The sequence below is a fragment of the Gymnoscopelus microlampas genome (assembly GCF_963454915.1).
Source record: "Gymnoscopelus microlampas genome assembly, chromosome: 14".
In the NCBI taxonomy this organism is placed as follows: domain Eukaryota; kingdom Metazoa; phylum Chordata; class Actinopteri; order Myctophiformes; family Myctophidae; genus Gymnoscopelus; species Gymnoscopelus microlampas.
The window spans coordinates 8,620,311-8,636,053 of record NC_139951.1 but is presented as its reverse complement, the minus strand read 5'-3'; the positions used below and the strand labels follow the sequence as shown (position 1 = coordinate 8,636,053).

The window sequence follows — 15,743 nt, the reverse complement described above, 5'->3', positions numbered from 1 at the left end:
CAGCAGCAACAGGAGAGAAATGAGGAGGACAGCAAGTAGTGGTGTTTATAGCAAAAGGCATTTCTGGAGGGAGGGAGGGAGGGGGTTGTGTGACCTCATCAGCCTAGAGTCATAACGTGAAACCACAACAATGCAGCACTGCCTCATCTTTCTCTTTTATAACGGTCCTATTAATGTAAAGGTACATTTAAACATGCATTTAAAAGTGCTACAAATCACCAAAGACACTGAACATTTTTCCTCATCTGAAGGACCCGAGCCATTCAACAAAATTGCTCTTCATTGACAGCAAGAGCACTTTAAACAGAGTTTACTTTTACAGGCTATGGTTTTAGCCGACTGGAAAGGGTGTCATCACATCACAATGGATTTAAATGAACACTGAGGATATTACAGTTCATTTGATAAATGACTCACGTTGACATTTACTAAGGTTTCAGATATGGTACGCACTCCTGATTACCACTGAACAATTACATCACTTTATAAACAAGCAATGAACATAATGGATTAAAAACATATGAAATTGCATCATTAAATAATTCTTAGCTTTGACATTGTTTTCGTACCCCCGTGTGTAACGTGCCAATGTCCGTGAGGACAGCTGCCGTTTTCGCTGGCAAGGGGACGGTAGATGAATTAATTAAGTAATTCCCGGCAGTGAATGAGTTATGTTAGGAGTGCTGTAGTAAAAACATTTTTTGCTTCTTGTTTTCTATGGGGGGAGGGGGGGGGGGGGGGGTCACTGCACGCAGGCACCGGACAGCAACTGTTCCTAAATCATCCATGCCGTGATTAGACAAATCTAGTGTCGTGATAATAAAACACCACAGCAAAGCCATCTGACTAACGTGTCACGTTCGTCATGTTTACTCAAGGAGCATTACCTCTAGTGCAAAGTCAGGCTGCATAAACACATATTCACCCCACAGGTACCATAACTGATCCACAATACAAAACACTGCAATTAGTTTCACAAACACATGCTGTTGCGCATTGCGCACAATGCAAAAGAATGCCATAACATGGCAATGAGGTGAGGTTTAATTCAATGACACAAACCTATATAGCAAGCAACTGCACCATATAACCGCATACATCACATTTGAATTTCTGGCTATTGCAACAAACAGCTCCATTGCGCACAATGATCCAAACAGACATGACAAGTCACAGTTCTAAAAATCGTTCTGATTATTTATCTGTTCGGCAGCAGGCAGCATCATTAACAATTACTGGACCTTGAGCTGCTGCGGGCGAGTTGTATAATCATAATAAACCAAGCATGGCCTTGCACTCTGGGGATCAAAGCACTCATTGTCATGTATGTCCAATGAGTTCAATGTGAAAACGTTTTACCTAAATGACATGGCCAAAATATGGACGCCAGGTTGAGAAGTAAAGGGCTATGTATCCATGGATTCTTCCTCAGGTAAAATGCATAACTTGTGTGAATAAAACATTTTAAACAATCTATCATAATGTAGTAGTTGGAGGGGAACTCCCCGCTCTGACATTTAGATCCTGTGGTCAGGTAAAAAAAATAAATAAATAGGCCTACTTACTTTTGTACTACAAGTATTTTTTTGATCCCAATACTATTTTAAATACAGGCCTTTTACTTGTATGGTGAAAGTACACTTCCAGCAGTTTACTGGCTCCCTCTGGAGGCTAGGATTGTTCACCAGCTCAACATGGTTCACAACATTTACAACCACCAGTAACTCACATCTCTTTCAGAGAGTGGGTAACACCAGAGCCAGTGCTGCCCACCTGTTTATACCCAATTAAAAACCCAGTGTTTACAAATGTTTTCATGTCAAGGACCCTCAAATTAATATTTGGCTGCGGACACCCATTTGAAAAGATTGTGCCAGAGACACCCAGAAGATTTGTGTGGTAAAACATGTTCAAATTTATGTTCCCAAAAATATATCTACAAGCTCTACAAATAAATCTACAAGCTCACAACGCATGGCAAGCGACACATTGTGAGCTTGTGGATCTGCTATTTTTCAATTACAAATGGTTAAAATATTGGTTATATTATGTACTGTTGGTGGGGACCCAAGTTCATTGGAGCCTCAAACTGGGATATTCCCCCTCCAGATACCTTTTTAAGAAAATGTTAGTCTAATGTCTTGCATTTTCCCCATAATTTCTGGTTTTGTTTGTTTTGCCTGTTTGAAACCCAACGACCACAATGGAAAGGAGTCTTGATATACACTGCTACACCAATCACAGTCCCCCAAAAGTAGACTCTAGGGTTGGTGAAGGCAGAGTGGATGCTAAGCAGTCTCACCTGGCCTGAGTTAAACTAATTAGACTCAGAGCTGGGTGTGATCACACTATTATAAGCAGGTGAATGTAGGTTTTTGGTGCTGTACAGAAATACAATCCCTGTCTCACTCCCAATTCAGGGTCCACATACTTCGAAGGCTGCATTCGAAGGCCGATTGCATCACAGCGGCATGCCAAGGCTTGTCCCATGTCATAGGCTCCTTCAAATGCAGTCTACTGTTAGCTAATGTTCATCTGCATCTGATCAGAACATTCAGGCCTACTTCCCAGAATGCATTTCACATCAGCCACAGCAGCAGCAACAGGAGAGAAATGAGGAGGACAGCAAGTAGTGGTGTTTATAGCAAAAGGCATTTCTGGAGGGAGGGAGGGGGTTGTGTGACCTCATCAGCCTAGAGTCATAACGTGAAACCACAACAATGCAGCACTGCCTCATCTTTCTCTTTTATAACGGTCCTATTAATGTAAAGGTACATTTAAACATGCATTTAAAAGTGCTACAAATCACCAAAGACACTGAACATTTTTCCTCATCTGAAGGACCCGAGCCATTCAACAAAATTGCTCTTCATTGACAGCAAGAGCACTTTAAACAGAGTTTACTTTTACAGGCTATGGTTTTAGCCGACTGGAAAGGGTGTCATCAAATCACAATGGATTTAAATGAACACTGAGGATATTACAGTTCATTTGATAAATGACTCACGTTGACATTTACTAAGGTTTCAGATATGGTACGCACTCCTGATTACCACTGAACAATTACATCACTTTATAAACAAGCAATGAACATAATGGATTAAAAACATATGAAATTGCACCATTAAATAATTCTTAGCTTTGACATTGTTTTCGTACCCCCGTGTGTAACGTGCCAATGTCCGTGAGGACAGCTGCCGTTTTCGCTGGCAAGGGGGCGGTAGACGGATTAATTAATTAATTCCCGGCAGTAAATGAGTTATGTTAGGAGTGCTGTAGTAAAAACATTTTTTGCTTCTTGTTTTCTATGGGGGGAGGGGGGGGGGGTCACTGCACGCAGGCACCGGACAGCAACTGTTCCTAAATCATCCATGCCGTGATTAGACAAATCTAGTGTCGTGATAATAAAACACCACAGCAAAGCCATCTGACTAACGTGTCACGTTCGTCATGTTTACTCAAGGAGCATTACCTCTAGTGCAAAGTCAGGCCGCATAAACACATATTCACCCCACAGGTACCATAACTGATCCACAATACAAAACACTGCAATTAGTTTCACAAACACATGCTATTGCGCATTGCGCACAATGCAAAAGAATGCCATAACATGGCAATGAGGTGAGGTTTAATTCAATGACACAAACCTATATAGCAAGCAACTGCACCATATAACCGCATACATCACATTTGAATTTCTGGCTATTGCAACAAACAGCTCCATTGCGCACAATGATCCAAACAGACATGACAAGTCACAGTTGTAAAAATCGTTCTGATTAAGACGACTGAATATTCATCTGTTCGGCAGCAGGCAGCATCTTTAACAATTACTGGACCTTGAGCTGCTGCGGGCGAGTTGTATAATCATAATAAACCAAGCATGGCCTTGCACTCTGGGGATCAAAGCACTCATTGTCATGTATGTCCAATGAGTTCAATGTGAAAACTTTTTACCTAAATGACATGGCCAAAATATGGACGCCAGGTTGAGAAGTAAATTTGCTATGTATCCATGGATTCTTCCTCAGGTAAAATGCATAACTTGTGTGAATAAAACATTTTAAACAATCTATCATAATGTAGTAGTTGGAGGGGAACTCCCTGCTCTGACATTTAGATCCTGTGGTCAGGTAAAAAAAATAAAAATAGGCCTACTTACTTTTGTACTACAAGTATTTTTTTGATCCCAATACTATTTTAAATACAGGCCTTTTACTTGTATGGTCAAAGTACACTTCCAGCAGTTTACTGGCACCAACTCAACATGGTTCACAACATTTACAACCACCAGTAACTCACATCTCTTTCAGAGAGTGGGTAACACCAGAGCCAGTGCTGCCCACCTGTTTATACCCAATTAAAAACCCAGTGTTTACAAATGTTTTCATGTCAAGGACCCTCAAATTAATATTTGGCTGCGGACCCCCATTTGAAAAGATTGTGCCAGAGACACCCAGAAGATTTGTGTGGTAAAACATGTTCAAATTTATGTTCCCAAAAATATATCTACAAGCTCTACAAATAAATCTACAAGCTCACAACGCATGGCAAGCGACACATTGTGAGCTTGTGGATCTGCTATTTTTCAATTAAAAATGGTTAAAATATTGGTTATATTATGTACTGTTGGTGGGGACCCAAGTTCATTGGAGCCTCAAACTGGGATATTCCCCCTCCAGATACCTTTTTAAGAAAATGTTAGTCTAATGTCTTGCATTTTCCCCATAATTTCTGGTTTTGTTTGTTTTGCCTGTTTGAAACCCAACGACCACAATGGAAAGGAGTCTTGATTTTGTGTTCATCCTCGTTTAACACATGCACTTATGTTAAATCAAAATAGGTCATATTTAACAAGCCATAAGTGGCATATGTATAGACAAAAAAAAAAAGTAATACAATATAAAAAAAATAGTTGTGACACAGCCATCAACACATCGTCTTCAGGAGGCCGGACACTGACGGTGTCTGTGTTTGTTAGAGAGGGTCAGAGTAACATCCAGCAGAGACTCCAAGAGGAGGAGGAATACCTGAATACACTTCACCAGTCAGTGGGGTCCATCAGCCGCTTTGCTGATAGAACAGTTGAGGAGACAAAACGCTGCCTTTGAGGAGAAGATGGCTGCTCTTTAGAGAAGAGGATCTTGGGCCAGGGAGCTGATCAGAGGCTGGCGGGGACGAGAAGAGAGTCGCACTGAAGACCGGAGGAAGTGTGTGGCAGTTCACCCTGCGACTAACACCACATCATAACCACATCAACACTACACAATACACCATACACACAATAGCCAGGTAGCATGCTAGGATAGTTTGGTGGGTGCACACACTGAACTCCATTTAACAGCTTTTAGTATGTTTCCTGTATTATTGTTCTTTTCAAGTATGACTTAAATAATTTCACACAACACAGGGTTAAATTGTAAAATTGTTCTTTATTTTTAAGTTGCAGGGAATGTTCTTTTGGCAAATGTTTGACTGTTCTTTCTTTCTCTTACCACAGTGCTTCCTGGTTCTGGGCAGTGACGAAGGACCCGAGTGTAGCTGCAGGCAGCCTTTTATAGTGCCTGTCTGTTTGTAGTGAGCATGCTCAGTCCATACCTGCTGTACCATACCAACTGTGGGTTTGAGTAAAAGGGGGTATTCTAATTGTTATTGTGAATTATTATTATTGTGGGAAATGTGGTAATGTGAGGACACTTTAAATGTGTTAAATGTGAAGTATAATGTCTTTGGACATAGATGAAATAACTGGTCTATGTGTAAATTGAGTCAATTGAGATTGGTATGGTCCAGTGGGAGGGGCTTAGCCTTTAAAAGAAGGGTGCCTACCACTGTGTAGGGCTGCTGTAGGGAGCAGACCTAGAGCCAATCGGGCCAATATTGATTTTTTTTGTTATGTATTTTGTTTCCCTGGGACTTTCTAAAAAGGGCAAATAAAACACTTGTTTTGCACCGACGGACTGTGTTCGATTCCATTAATTGTGCCATATCCTACCCACACTGGGACAAAGTGTGACAAAGTGTGTGGAGCAGGATGTCTCTGAGCTGAGGAGGAGACTGGAGACAAGCTCCCTCTGTCTCTCGGTCCGTTCTGCGGCGGCCGAGATGGTCTGGTGGCCCTGGTGTTCTTCCACGGCGCACAGACAGCAGACACACTGCTGGTCGGTGCGGCAGAACACTTTCCTGATGTGGTGGTGACGTGGGCAGATGTGCTCCTGAGACGCGGAGGCTTGGACCAGCTGGTGTGTGTTGAAGGCAGGCAGCTGATGGTGAGACTGGAGATGGCCGTCACAATATGACAGCAGACACTGGAGACAGGTTTTCACAGCCTTCAGTTTCATACTGGTGCATATAGGTCACAGGCCACGTCTGCAGCTCCAACAAGGCATTCAGGAGGATCAGCCTGGGCTTCTGTCTGCTTCAGTCTGTGCACAACCTGTGGAGTTAAAATAACACGTTAACATTCATTTAGCAGCTGGTCAGAGAACACAAACCAGTTGGTTTGGGAATCAGTTACAGAATCCGAGGAGTAAAAAAACTAAAACAAAAGTAGTCACAGTACAAGAATCCTTCATTCACACTGGGAGGCAGAAAAGCAATGCAATATAAAAATACTGTCATTAAAAAAAGGAAAGAAAAAGAGGCCGGTTTTCAAAATGTTACTTGATTAAAGTACAAAAGTATTGGCATCAAAATATACTTGAGTACGGATATCTGAAGTAAACATGGGGTCGTAAAATGACATTACACTGTGAAATAACTGTTTAAATTGTGTTTTTTGACAGCCTGTACCAAATTTCGCACAGAAGCATGTGTGACATACACAAATGTACAGTCACATTTGTTTTATTATGAATGTTTCTTGAATGTTTAAGAGCCTTATTGTGTCTTGGAATAAGCAGAGAATTTATATTTTAGGAACAGACCTATCCCACTTTTCGCCACAAGGTGGCAAATGCACATAGACAGGTTGTTTTAGATGGTCAGATGTTGTTTCTTTCTTCAGATGCACAAGTAGTTCAGGTAAATGAAGTATTAGAACATAAAACATGAATGAGTACTTTACTATAAAACAAAGCTTGGGGTTATGCCAAAAAAAAGTCGTAATTTTGTATTAGTTACAAATCTGGGCCTATGCAGTCAGATTCATGGCAGCCATTACTGCTGCTCACAAACGTGTCCTGTAGTGCATTGGTCCTCAAAGTGGGGTCCGGGGACCCCCAGGGGTCCTTGGAGGGGTACCAGGGGGTCCCCAGCAAAAGTAGTTAATAGCATCACAATCATCTTAACCACTTTATCCATCATTTGTTGGCTATCCAAAAATAGCAGATCTACAAGCTCACAGCACGTCACTTCTGACCACGCTGCGAGCTTCACATCTGCTATTTTTGAAAATATTTGAAAAATATTGTCATTTTTGGATCATTTTGATTTTTTTTTACCACAAATCTTCTCTTCAGGGGGTCCCTGACATGAAACATTTTCAGATGGGGGTCCGTGGCCAAATATATATCAACTAGGGGGTCCTTGGCACGAACAAGTTTGAGAACCACTGCTGTAGTGTTTAACTTACAGTATTTGTGTTGCTCCCTTAGTGTTTAAAGCTCCTGTTGTAGTGTTTAATGTGTGATTGTACTATGTCCATTGTGGTATAACAATGCAGTATGAACCTTTTGGGTCAATATTTAGAAGCGAGTGACTTCTGATTGATTTCACGATAATGCAAATAATTCATGTTTTTTTTTTGTTACCTGATTTAAAAAAAAATTGTTACCTGAAAAAAAAAAAAAAAAAAAACTCAACAGTATTGTTAATCCTTTCCTTTCCAATTTGTTTAATTTATAGGAGGTATGTGGATGATATTTTCTTCCTCTTCAGAGGTTCTATTGACCTTCTACAGTCTTTTTTTTCTTTCTAAATGTGTCCTCAGAACATTTAAAGTTCACTATGAACTTCGATTCTCATAGTACAGCGTTTTGGATACCTGGATAATCCGTAAAGACGGATCTGATTGCCCACTGATTGTAATAGCCTCCTCAGAGCAGACAGTTGCCACCCACTTCCTTTAAAGAACAGTTTACCCTATAGCTTTGCAGGCTAAACGCATATGATTTCACCACTTGTGCACAATGATTGATAAATTCATACGAGGTTATACAGAAAAACGACGTCATACTGCTGTTGATAGAATTAATCAGAGACGCGCCTCAAGTGTCTGCGGTATTAATTTATAATACTGTAGGCTACTGTTTATTTATTTATCACATGAACACCGCACACAATAGCCTAATAAGTCTTACCATCTGAAACAGTGGATGAAAGCTGTGTCCGGAATAGATCCACTCCCCATTGTGACGTAGGACAGTGATATATCTTGCCACACCAATCAGAGAGGTGTACCCTTTCCTGGACCCAAAACTTTAGGTACAACTCACGGCCAAAGCACTGGTCCAATTCTCTCCCAACTTGCTACAAAAATCGCTCATGCAAAAGTACATAAGTACTTATTTCTTTTCCACCTTCACATGTGTCTCCACTTCTAATAATCATACAGTGTTATATATTTCAGCTCGCAATTTACTTCCGGCCGGTCCGTTTTAACAGCCAGGACAGCCAATCATCTGCGACAAAAAGTGAGCACCCTCGCAGACAGAGAGGGAGGGAGGGAGTGGAGAGCGAGAGGGAGGGGAGAGCGAGACGGTGAGAGAGAGTGAGAGAGAGGGAGGGAGGGAGAGAGAGAGAGCTACAGGGAGGGAGGGAGGGAGAGAGAGCGAGAGGGAGGGAGGGAGGGAGGGAGAGAGAGAGACAAGGAGAGAGAGAGGGAGTACGATCTCAGGAATAGCGAGCCAAAGACAGCGACACAGACGGAGAGACAGAGAGAGGGAGGGAGGGAGAGAGAGAGGGCGAGAGAGAGAGGGAGGGAGGGAGGGAGGGAGAGAGGGCGAGAGAGAGAGGGAGGGAGGGAGGGAGGGAGAGAGGGCGAGAGAGAGTTACAGCCACACACTAGGGGGAGAGACAGAGACGGGGAGAGAGCGACATAGACAGAGGAGGACAGAGAGAGAGTAGAGGGGAAGGGGCGAGAGAGGAGGTGGATCTGGCCAATGATGTGTGCTGCCAAGTGCAGGCCGCTACGTCACGCTATATGTCAGGCCTGTGTGTGTGTGTGTGTGTGTGTGTGTGTGAGACACCTCTGTTATATTATATTATTCATTCATCAGAACTCTTTAGAACTTCTCTGCGCTGTGTGTGTGTGTGTGTGTGTGTGTGTGTGTGTGCGTGCGTGCGTGCGTGCGCGCGCGCGCGCTTGCATGCTTGCGTATGCATGGCTCTGCTATGCGCCTCGACATAATGTCTTTATCAACACAAGGCATATCAAAATGCTCGCCCCAAAACAGAGTCGCCCAGGGCCAAATCCGCCAGGATTCCCCTCCTACAACGTCACCTCAGTACAACAAAACCTAACCTTATTAGACAGACAGGGGGAGAGAGCCACAGGGACAGAGAAAGAGGGGAGCGTGACAGAGAGAGAGGAGGACGGAGACAGAGAGGGGAAGGGCTAGAGATAAGGAGAGACAGAGAGGGACAGGAACAAACAAGCCTGCACGTGCCATGTCCTCTGATTATAAGCGAATTTGGCTTACTTTTCACCGCAGTGTTGCCATGTCTGAAAATGATAAGCGACTTTGGCCTACTTTCGCACAATACTCTCTCTCACACTGTGAGGTGGCTGTAAGGTGGATCTGCGATGCGCAGTGGACGACGCGCCACTCACGCTAGATGTGAGGGCCGGGCAAAAGACAAATTACCCCTCAGTAATCAATAAACTCTGGTCCATAATCTAATCTAAATAACCACTTCCAGTTTGTCATGGGGTTAAACGGTTAAACTTCTTTATTCTCATTACACATGAGAGCATTAATTACATTCAGCTTATCCATCATGCCATCGAGGGACTGGCTTACAGACAGAACAGATGTACAAGTTGTCAAGGCGATGCGACGCCGACATCTGTATTTTTTTAATGAGAGAACCAGAGAAGTTGAACTTGCACCAGTGTTGCCAGATGTTGTGAGAGAAATAAGCAACCAGGTCTATGAAAACAAGCCCAAAAGAAGCAACAATGGCACTAAGCCATTATGAGCACTTTAATTAAACCTGTATACTATATATATTGAAATTCTATACTGTATACATTGAAAATAGCCGATCTACAAGCCAGTCTACAAGCAAATTGAAAATAGCTGATCTACAAGCTCACAACTCGTCGCATCGCAACACGTTGTGAGCTTGTAGATCTGCTATTTATTGTTTTAATCTTGAAATAAAATGTGGAATATTTTGAATATTTTTTAAACATTCTAACAACACAAATTTGGTACAGGGCTCCAGCTTGCACAAACCATTTTCAGAAAAATAGCCGACATACTAATTTAGGGGTCCATGACAAGAACATATTTGAGAACCACCCGTTAAATAAATACAAAAAAATGTGAAGCAAGCCCAAATAAGCAACTACACTTTAGAAACAAGCCCAAAAAACTGCAACCCGCAACTACCAATATTTACAAGCAAATTCACAGAAAAATAAGCCCAAAGTCGCTTATAATAAGCGGATATGGCAACACTGTTCAGCACTGTGAAGTTGAAGTTGGATATTTAATTTCCCGTTGCCTTTTATGGTGTGAAAAGGGGCGTGGAACAATGCAAATGAACTTCTTGGGAACGTGCTTGAGATTGTACGTCCAGCTGGCAGCCGTCAGGATTAATCATGACCTACACCTGTGATCCGCACATTTGAGGGATTTACACACCCCTTTGTGAATTGCACGTCAGTTTTAGCTTAGAGAAAATACACCCTCTCTTAGTAACTTTATTTACACCTTATTTACAACCAGCTTAGTAGGCCATTGTCTTTTTTGATAAGACAGACAATATTAAATCCTGTGGGTTAATGATTAATCACCGTTCGAGAGGGGGACTCGCATAGCCAGTATGGTTCGTTCAGACAAAACCCCTCACTTGCGTTTCAAATCTTATCCTTTGATCTGCTGGTGAGTGACATAACTAAACTGACACAAGGTATTTATAATTATACATGTGTGGATTACGGATACATTTGAATGAAATCTTGATCAGGGACATGCGCTGTGCACTAATGTTGCTGTGTTGAGGATTTCTTTGTGTCTGTCAAACTAGTGATGCACGGCCCCGACCAGAGCGGCTTGGAGCGGCAGGCGGTCCTTCCTCCGAGTTCGCTCCTATCTTTTTATAAACGCGCTCCCCACTACGTAAAAAATGTCGCGCTCCGCTCCGGACTGGGACAACACTGGCCACCTTACAGAATGCCTCAAAATGGCCACCATTTCTTTTAGATGTATTTATTTTTGCTTGTACATTTCATAAATACATATAACCCCCCCCCCCCCCCCCCCTTAATTACTGTAAATTTAAGGCCATATATTTCCATACATCTTCCTACATTTAAATGTCCTTATGGGAGGAAAGGCAGGCGGACGTGATCAGCCATAACCATATAAGGACTTCCCAATGCAGCTACGGCCAAATATGGTCTGTGTTGTCTAAACTCAATGTTACATTACATTACAATCATTTAGCAGAGGCTTTTATTCAAAGCGACTTACACTAAGTGTATTCAACATAGGTAGATAAGAAAAACTTATTAATCAGCAGAAGTCTTAAGTGGATTCTCTTCAAAAACAAGCAACAGTATACCTACACCAATGTGTCATCATGGCATCAGGCCCTAACAAATCAGTCCGCATATGGCCATAAACGGGACAGATACAGAGATGTCCATATATGCCCATGACAGGGACATAGATTCCATAGACGGGTTTCCTGTTAGTAAACATGAGAGGATATGACCGCGCAGAGGAGGGGGAAGCCTATAGAGGGCGCCATTACCCGCAACAGCTCTGGTCAAATGTCCATTCATAAAAGAAATGATCTTCACCGGGTTTAATGAAAGTAGATTAAATTATGCAGTTTGTAATACCTTGTTTACTCAATAAAAATGATTTGTCGGAAGTTGGATCTGTTTGTATATAATAGCAGCATTATGCCTATTATGCCTATAACAGCAGAATTATGGCTATCTAACTCCCGAACACAACAACAGAGTGAACGGCGCAACAATTCGTTTCCCCCGAGCATGCGCAGATTGCGCATTCTGCTCTGTGATGACGTCGCGCGGAAATCCGTCTATAGAGAATCCATTTCCTGCTCCAGAAGACATGAGTGACCAATCAGGGCCCAGTATTCGAATATGGGAGACTGTAATTGGTAGTTGGTTGTATAGTCTAACAAATTGCGTCGAGGGCCATTGTTTTTTTCCCTTGGGAAAAAAACATCCTCATGGAAGCACCAGACTCATATCCACACAGTGATATAGTCCGGCTACGCGAGGCTAGCAACGTATAGCTGAGGTGGATGTGAGATGTGAGGTGGACACTAGATGTGAGGGCCGCGAAGCGCCCCGAACTTCTAGTTCTAATGAATATAAGTCACATCTCCCAGAGGTCTTTCTGCAGGGAAACACACCAGCACAATAATATACAGTATTGGCTGATAGAGGGAAATGACAGCTACAATATTTAAATATATACACAAAATAGTCTTAAAGTTACACAGTTTACCTTTAACAGAAAAACATTATGTTTTAACCAAAATATATCACTTTACACTATTTAATATTAATATTGATAGCAGCTAATTGATGAAATCAATGACTGGATAGATGCACCAATTGTAACGACTCATTTATACTTTTTCATTATGATGCTGATGCTGTCAGATGTCATGTGACAAACAAAGCTCATAATCTGTAAAACTACACATGACAAAACATATGGCTTTTATTAAAGCACAGAGCTGTATAAACAGTCAAACACATTTATAACATTTCTCTGTAAATAGTTATTAACAGTTTATCAATAGAGAAGCAGTGGCTATGCATTCAAGTTTAAAGATGGTCCCTCAAGAGATCAAACAAGTGCAGAATGGTGAAGTCCTCAAAACTATAACATTGACAATTTTAGGATACTATATCAAATCTACATGTCGGAGAGAGATTTTAAAATTGCAATTCACCATCATTCAAGTAAATCAAAATCAATCAGGGATTAAAAATAGCAAAAGGGTTCAATGGCCGCATCCCCCAAATCCCCCAAATACAGAAAACTTGATGCATCCACAAGACGAAACTATGTGGTACAAATCAGAACACATTACAATCAGGTCCAGGAGGGAAACGTATGGGTCAAATGAAATGTTCTGAATGTAAAACGTCCTGAGAAAACATCCCAGAGATGTGATATCCTGCTGATCAGATCATTTCTAGTCATCAGATAGTCATCATTATGATCCTCAACAGAACAGGATTCTATTAATGACAAATCAAAGTTTGTCCAAACCCAGTTGCTGATGAAGGTTGGGATCCAGTTGATGAAGTGCAGTGATCATCTTCAGAGATGCTTGATTCCCTTTATTTATCACCATGTCGATGAATTGCCTCGCTTTCTCTTGGCTGTATGCCTTCGATCTGATGGAGTTCATCTCTTCGTAGTTGAGAACCTTCTCTTCCAGTAGTTTGTCCAGCAGACAATTGAGCACGGGATCTGACACTCGCGCAACAAACTCTGTTCGCACGGACAGCAACGTCTCCGATTCCTGTGATGTCATCATCGTTGTCGACACGTTTGGCTGAGTGGGGCCGACGTCTGGATGGTTTTCTGAAGGAAAGAGTCATTTATTGGCAATTTAAAAGAAAACGTGCACCTAAAAAGCTCCAACATGGATCAAGTCACAAATAAGCCAAAGCCAAAGGGGACCAAACTGCTGATTGGCTGAAGGGGTTGTCAGTCAACGGTATACTAATCCAGCCCAGCTCCCAATTTGCCCATACAGGCCTGTAGGCCAGACCCTTTCCTGAAATCAAATGGAAAATATAGCTGCAAGCAGCAACAAGCGGGTTCAGACTAATGAGTCTGAGGGCAGTGAGTGAGGGCAGGTGTGATTATGGATTGAGAGGGAGTGACAGCAGGTGAGGTGGGTGGATCCAATCCTTATTGCAGTATGTTCTAATTGATATTTCATAGTTAAATATTAAACTATATGAAATAATTATAGTTATTAAAGTAGTAGCTGAATGAATGATTATAGATAATTCTGATAATTCAGTTTAATAATGTCATTGGGTATTAATCAGATTATTATCTCTGCCAGGCCGGAGATTATTGTTTTCGCCAGTCTGTTTGTGTGTCTGTGAACGGTTCATCTCTGGCACCACTGGACCAATCAATAATCAAAATTCTATCATAAACAAATGCATTGTTTTCAATTCATTGGTTATCCACAGTATTCTCACCAGAATGAGGTATATTGTTCCATGGGCCATTTGGTATTTTAACCCGGCGTTTCCACACAATTGCAGGGTTCTGGGACTGTTTGTTTCCTGAACCTTTCATTTCAGTCAGCCTCATTTCCAGGCATTTACATTTGTCTGTCAACGTCACCACAAATTTGGGGGCACAACAGTTGTTGTGATCCTCATAGAATTCTGCTTCCTGTGTCAAACAAATAGACATACGTGTTTTAACATATTAAATAAATAACAACTATTATATTCTACAGGGGCCCCAGCAGCTAAACTCTGTCTGTATTTCTCTCAGAACCAGTATTTACCCCCCCCCCCCCCCCCCCCCCCGTGGCTCATTTCCCCACAACGTGCCTGACTGTAGTAAAAGTGATACCCTAGCCCTCTTCCTGTTTATCTTAGTGATGGCCTGTGGATCGCAATCGGTAGCAGGGAGGCACTGGGGTCGCGTTGGTCCCGAGGAAGACTAAGCGAGTACATCCCATCATGATTACCGACCTCGACTACCTAGATGACATTGCTCTAGTTGCAGACTCAGTAGGGAAAGGAAAATAACTACTGGAAATAGTAAAGGAGTCCTACGAGAAGATCGGCCCCAAAATCAATGCCAAGTTACATTATTGGAGGATTTTACATTGTCGGCTGCCACGTAACTTTATCTTCAACAAAGAGAATATAGTCATTTATTTTACCTTAGGTTGCAATTCATAATCTGGATGAACAGTCAGGCAGTAGTTCTGTTCAGGGATCAGCTTACACTCCGGATTCACGTTGATTAAAGTTTCTTTAACACGATACAGCAACTCCCTGTCAGCTATAACCTACAGTAGAGAAGGTGGATCACATTTAGGGTATAGGGGACATTCACATTCATTTATGTTCATTTGTTTTTATGTTTATATTCCCCCAAATTAGTAGTTGTTTTTTTTATTAAATGTTCAGAACAGCTCACCTCCTTGATGTTAACTTGCGCCGTCAGCATCAACACATTAATAGTGGATTCCTCATCATCAGGGTCATACTGGTACAGCGGAAACACCAGAGCTCTAACAGGGTTGATGGGAGCACCCTTGTCCTTGACCAGACCACATTCACAGAACCCCATGATGTTGATTATAACGTGCGTCTCTGTTATCATGTTGGGCCGTCTGAATGTCACACGTCCCTTTTTGGTTATATGAGCGACATGAAATAACTGCTGCCTGTACTCTATGGGGGGGGCAAATAAAAAGCATTTCTTTGGATTAGCAACCATTAACCAGGGCTTGTGTTAGACTGCCAATAAACTCTGTGCATAACTGTAGATCCCTTTTCCAGAAGGTGGCATTCCCATTTCTTGTGCCGGTTC

General features: G+C 42.0%; 1 protein-coding gene across 1 annotated transcript; it reads right to left on the bottom strand.

Moving 5' to 3' along the window:
- Positions 1-13,308: 13,308 nt before the first annotated feature.
- On the bottom strand, positions 13,309-15,514 carry LOC311060473 (uncharacterized protein). The gene is made up of 4 exons (XM_084078654.1): positions 15,348-15,514; positions 15,088-15,216; positions 14,387-14,585; positions 13,309-13,751 (listed from the first exon to the last, which is right to left on the bottom strand). Exons 1-4 carry the CDS (start codon positions 15,498-15,500, stop codon positions 13,417-13,419), a joined length of 816 nt encoding a protein of 271 aa, XP_083934780.1. The 5' UTR covers positions 15,501-15,514; the 3' UTR covers positions 13,309-13,416.
- Positions 15,515-15,743: the final 229 nt, after the last annotated feature.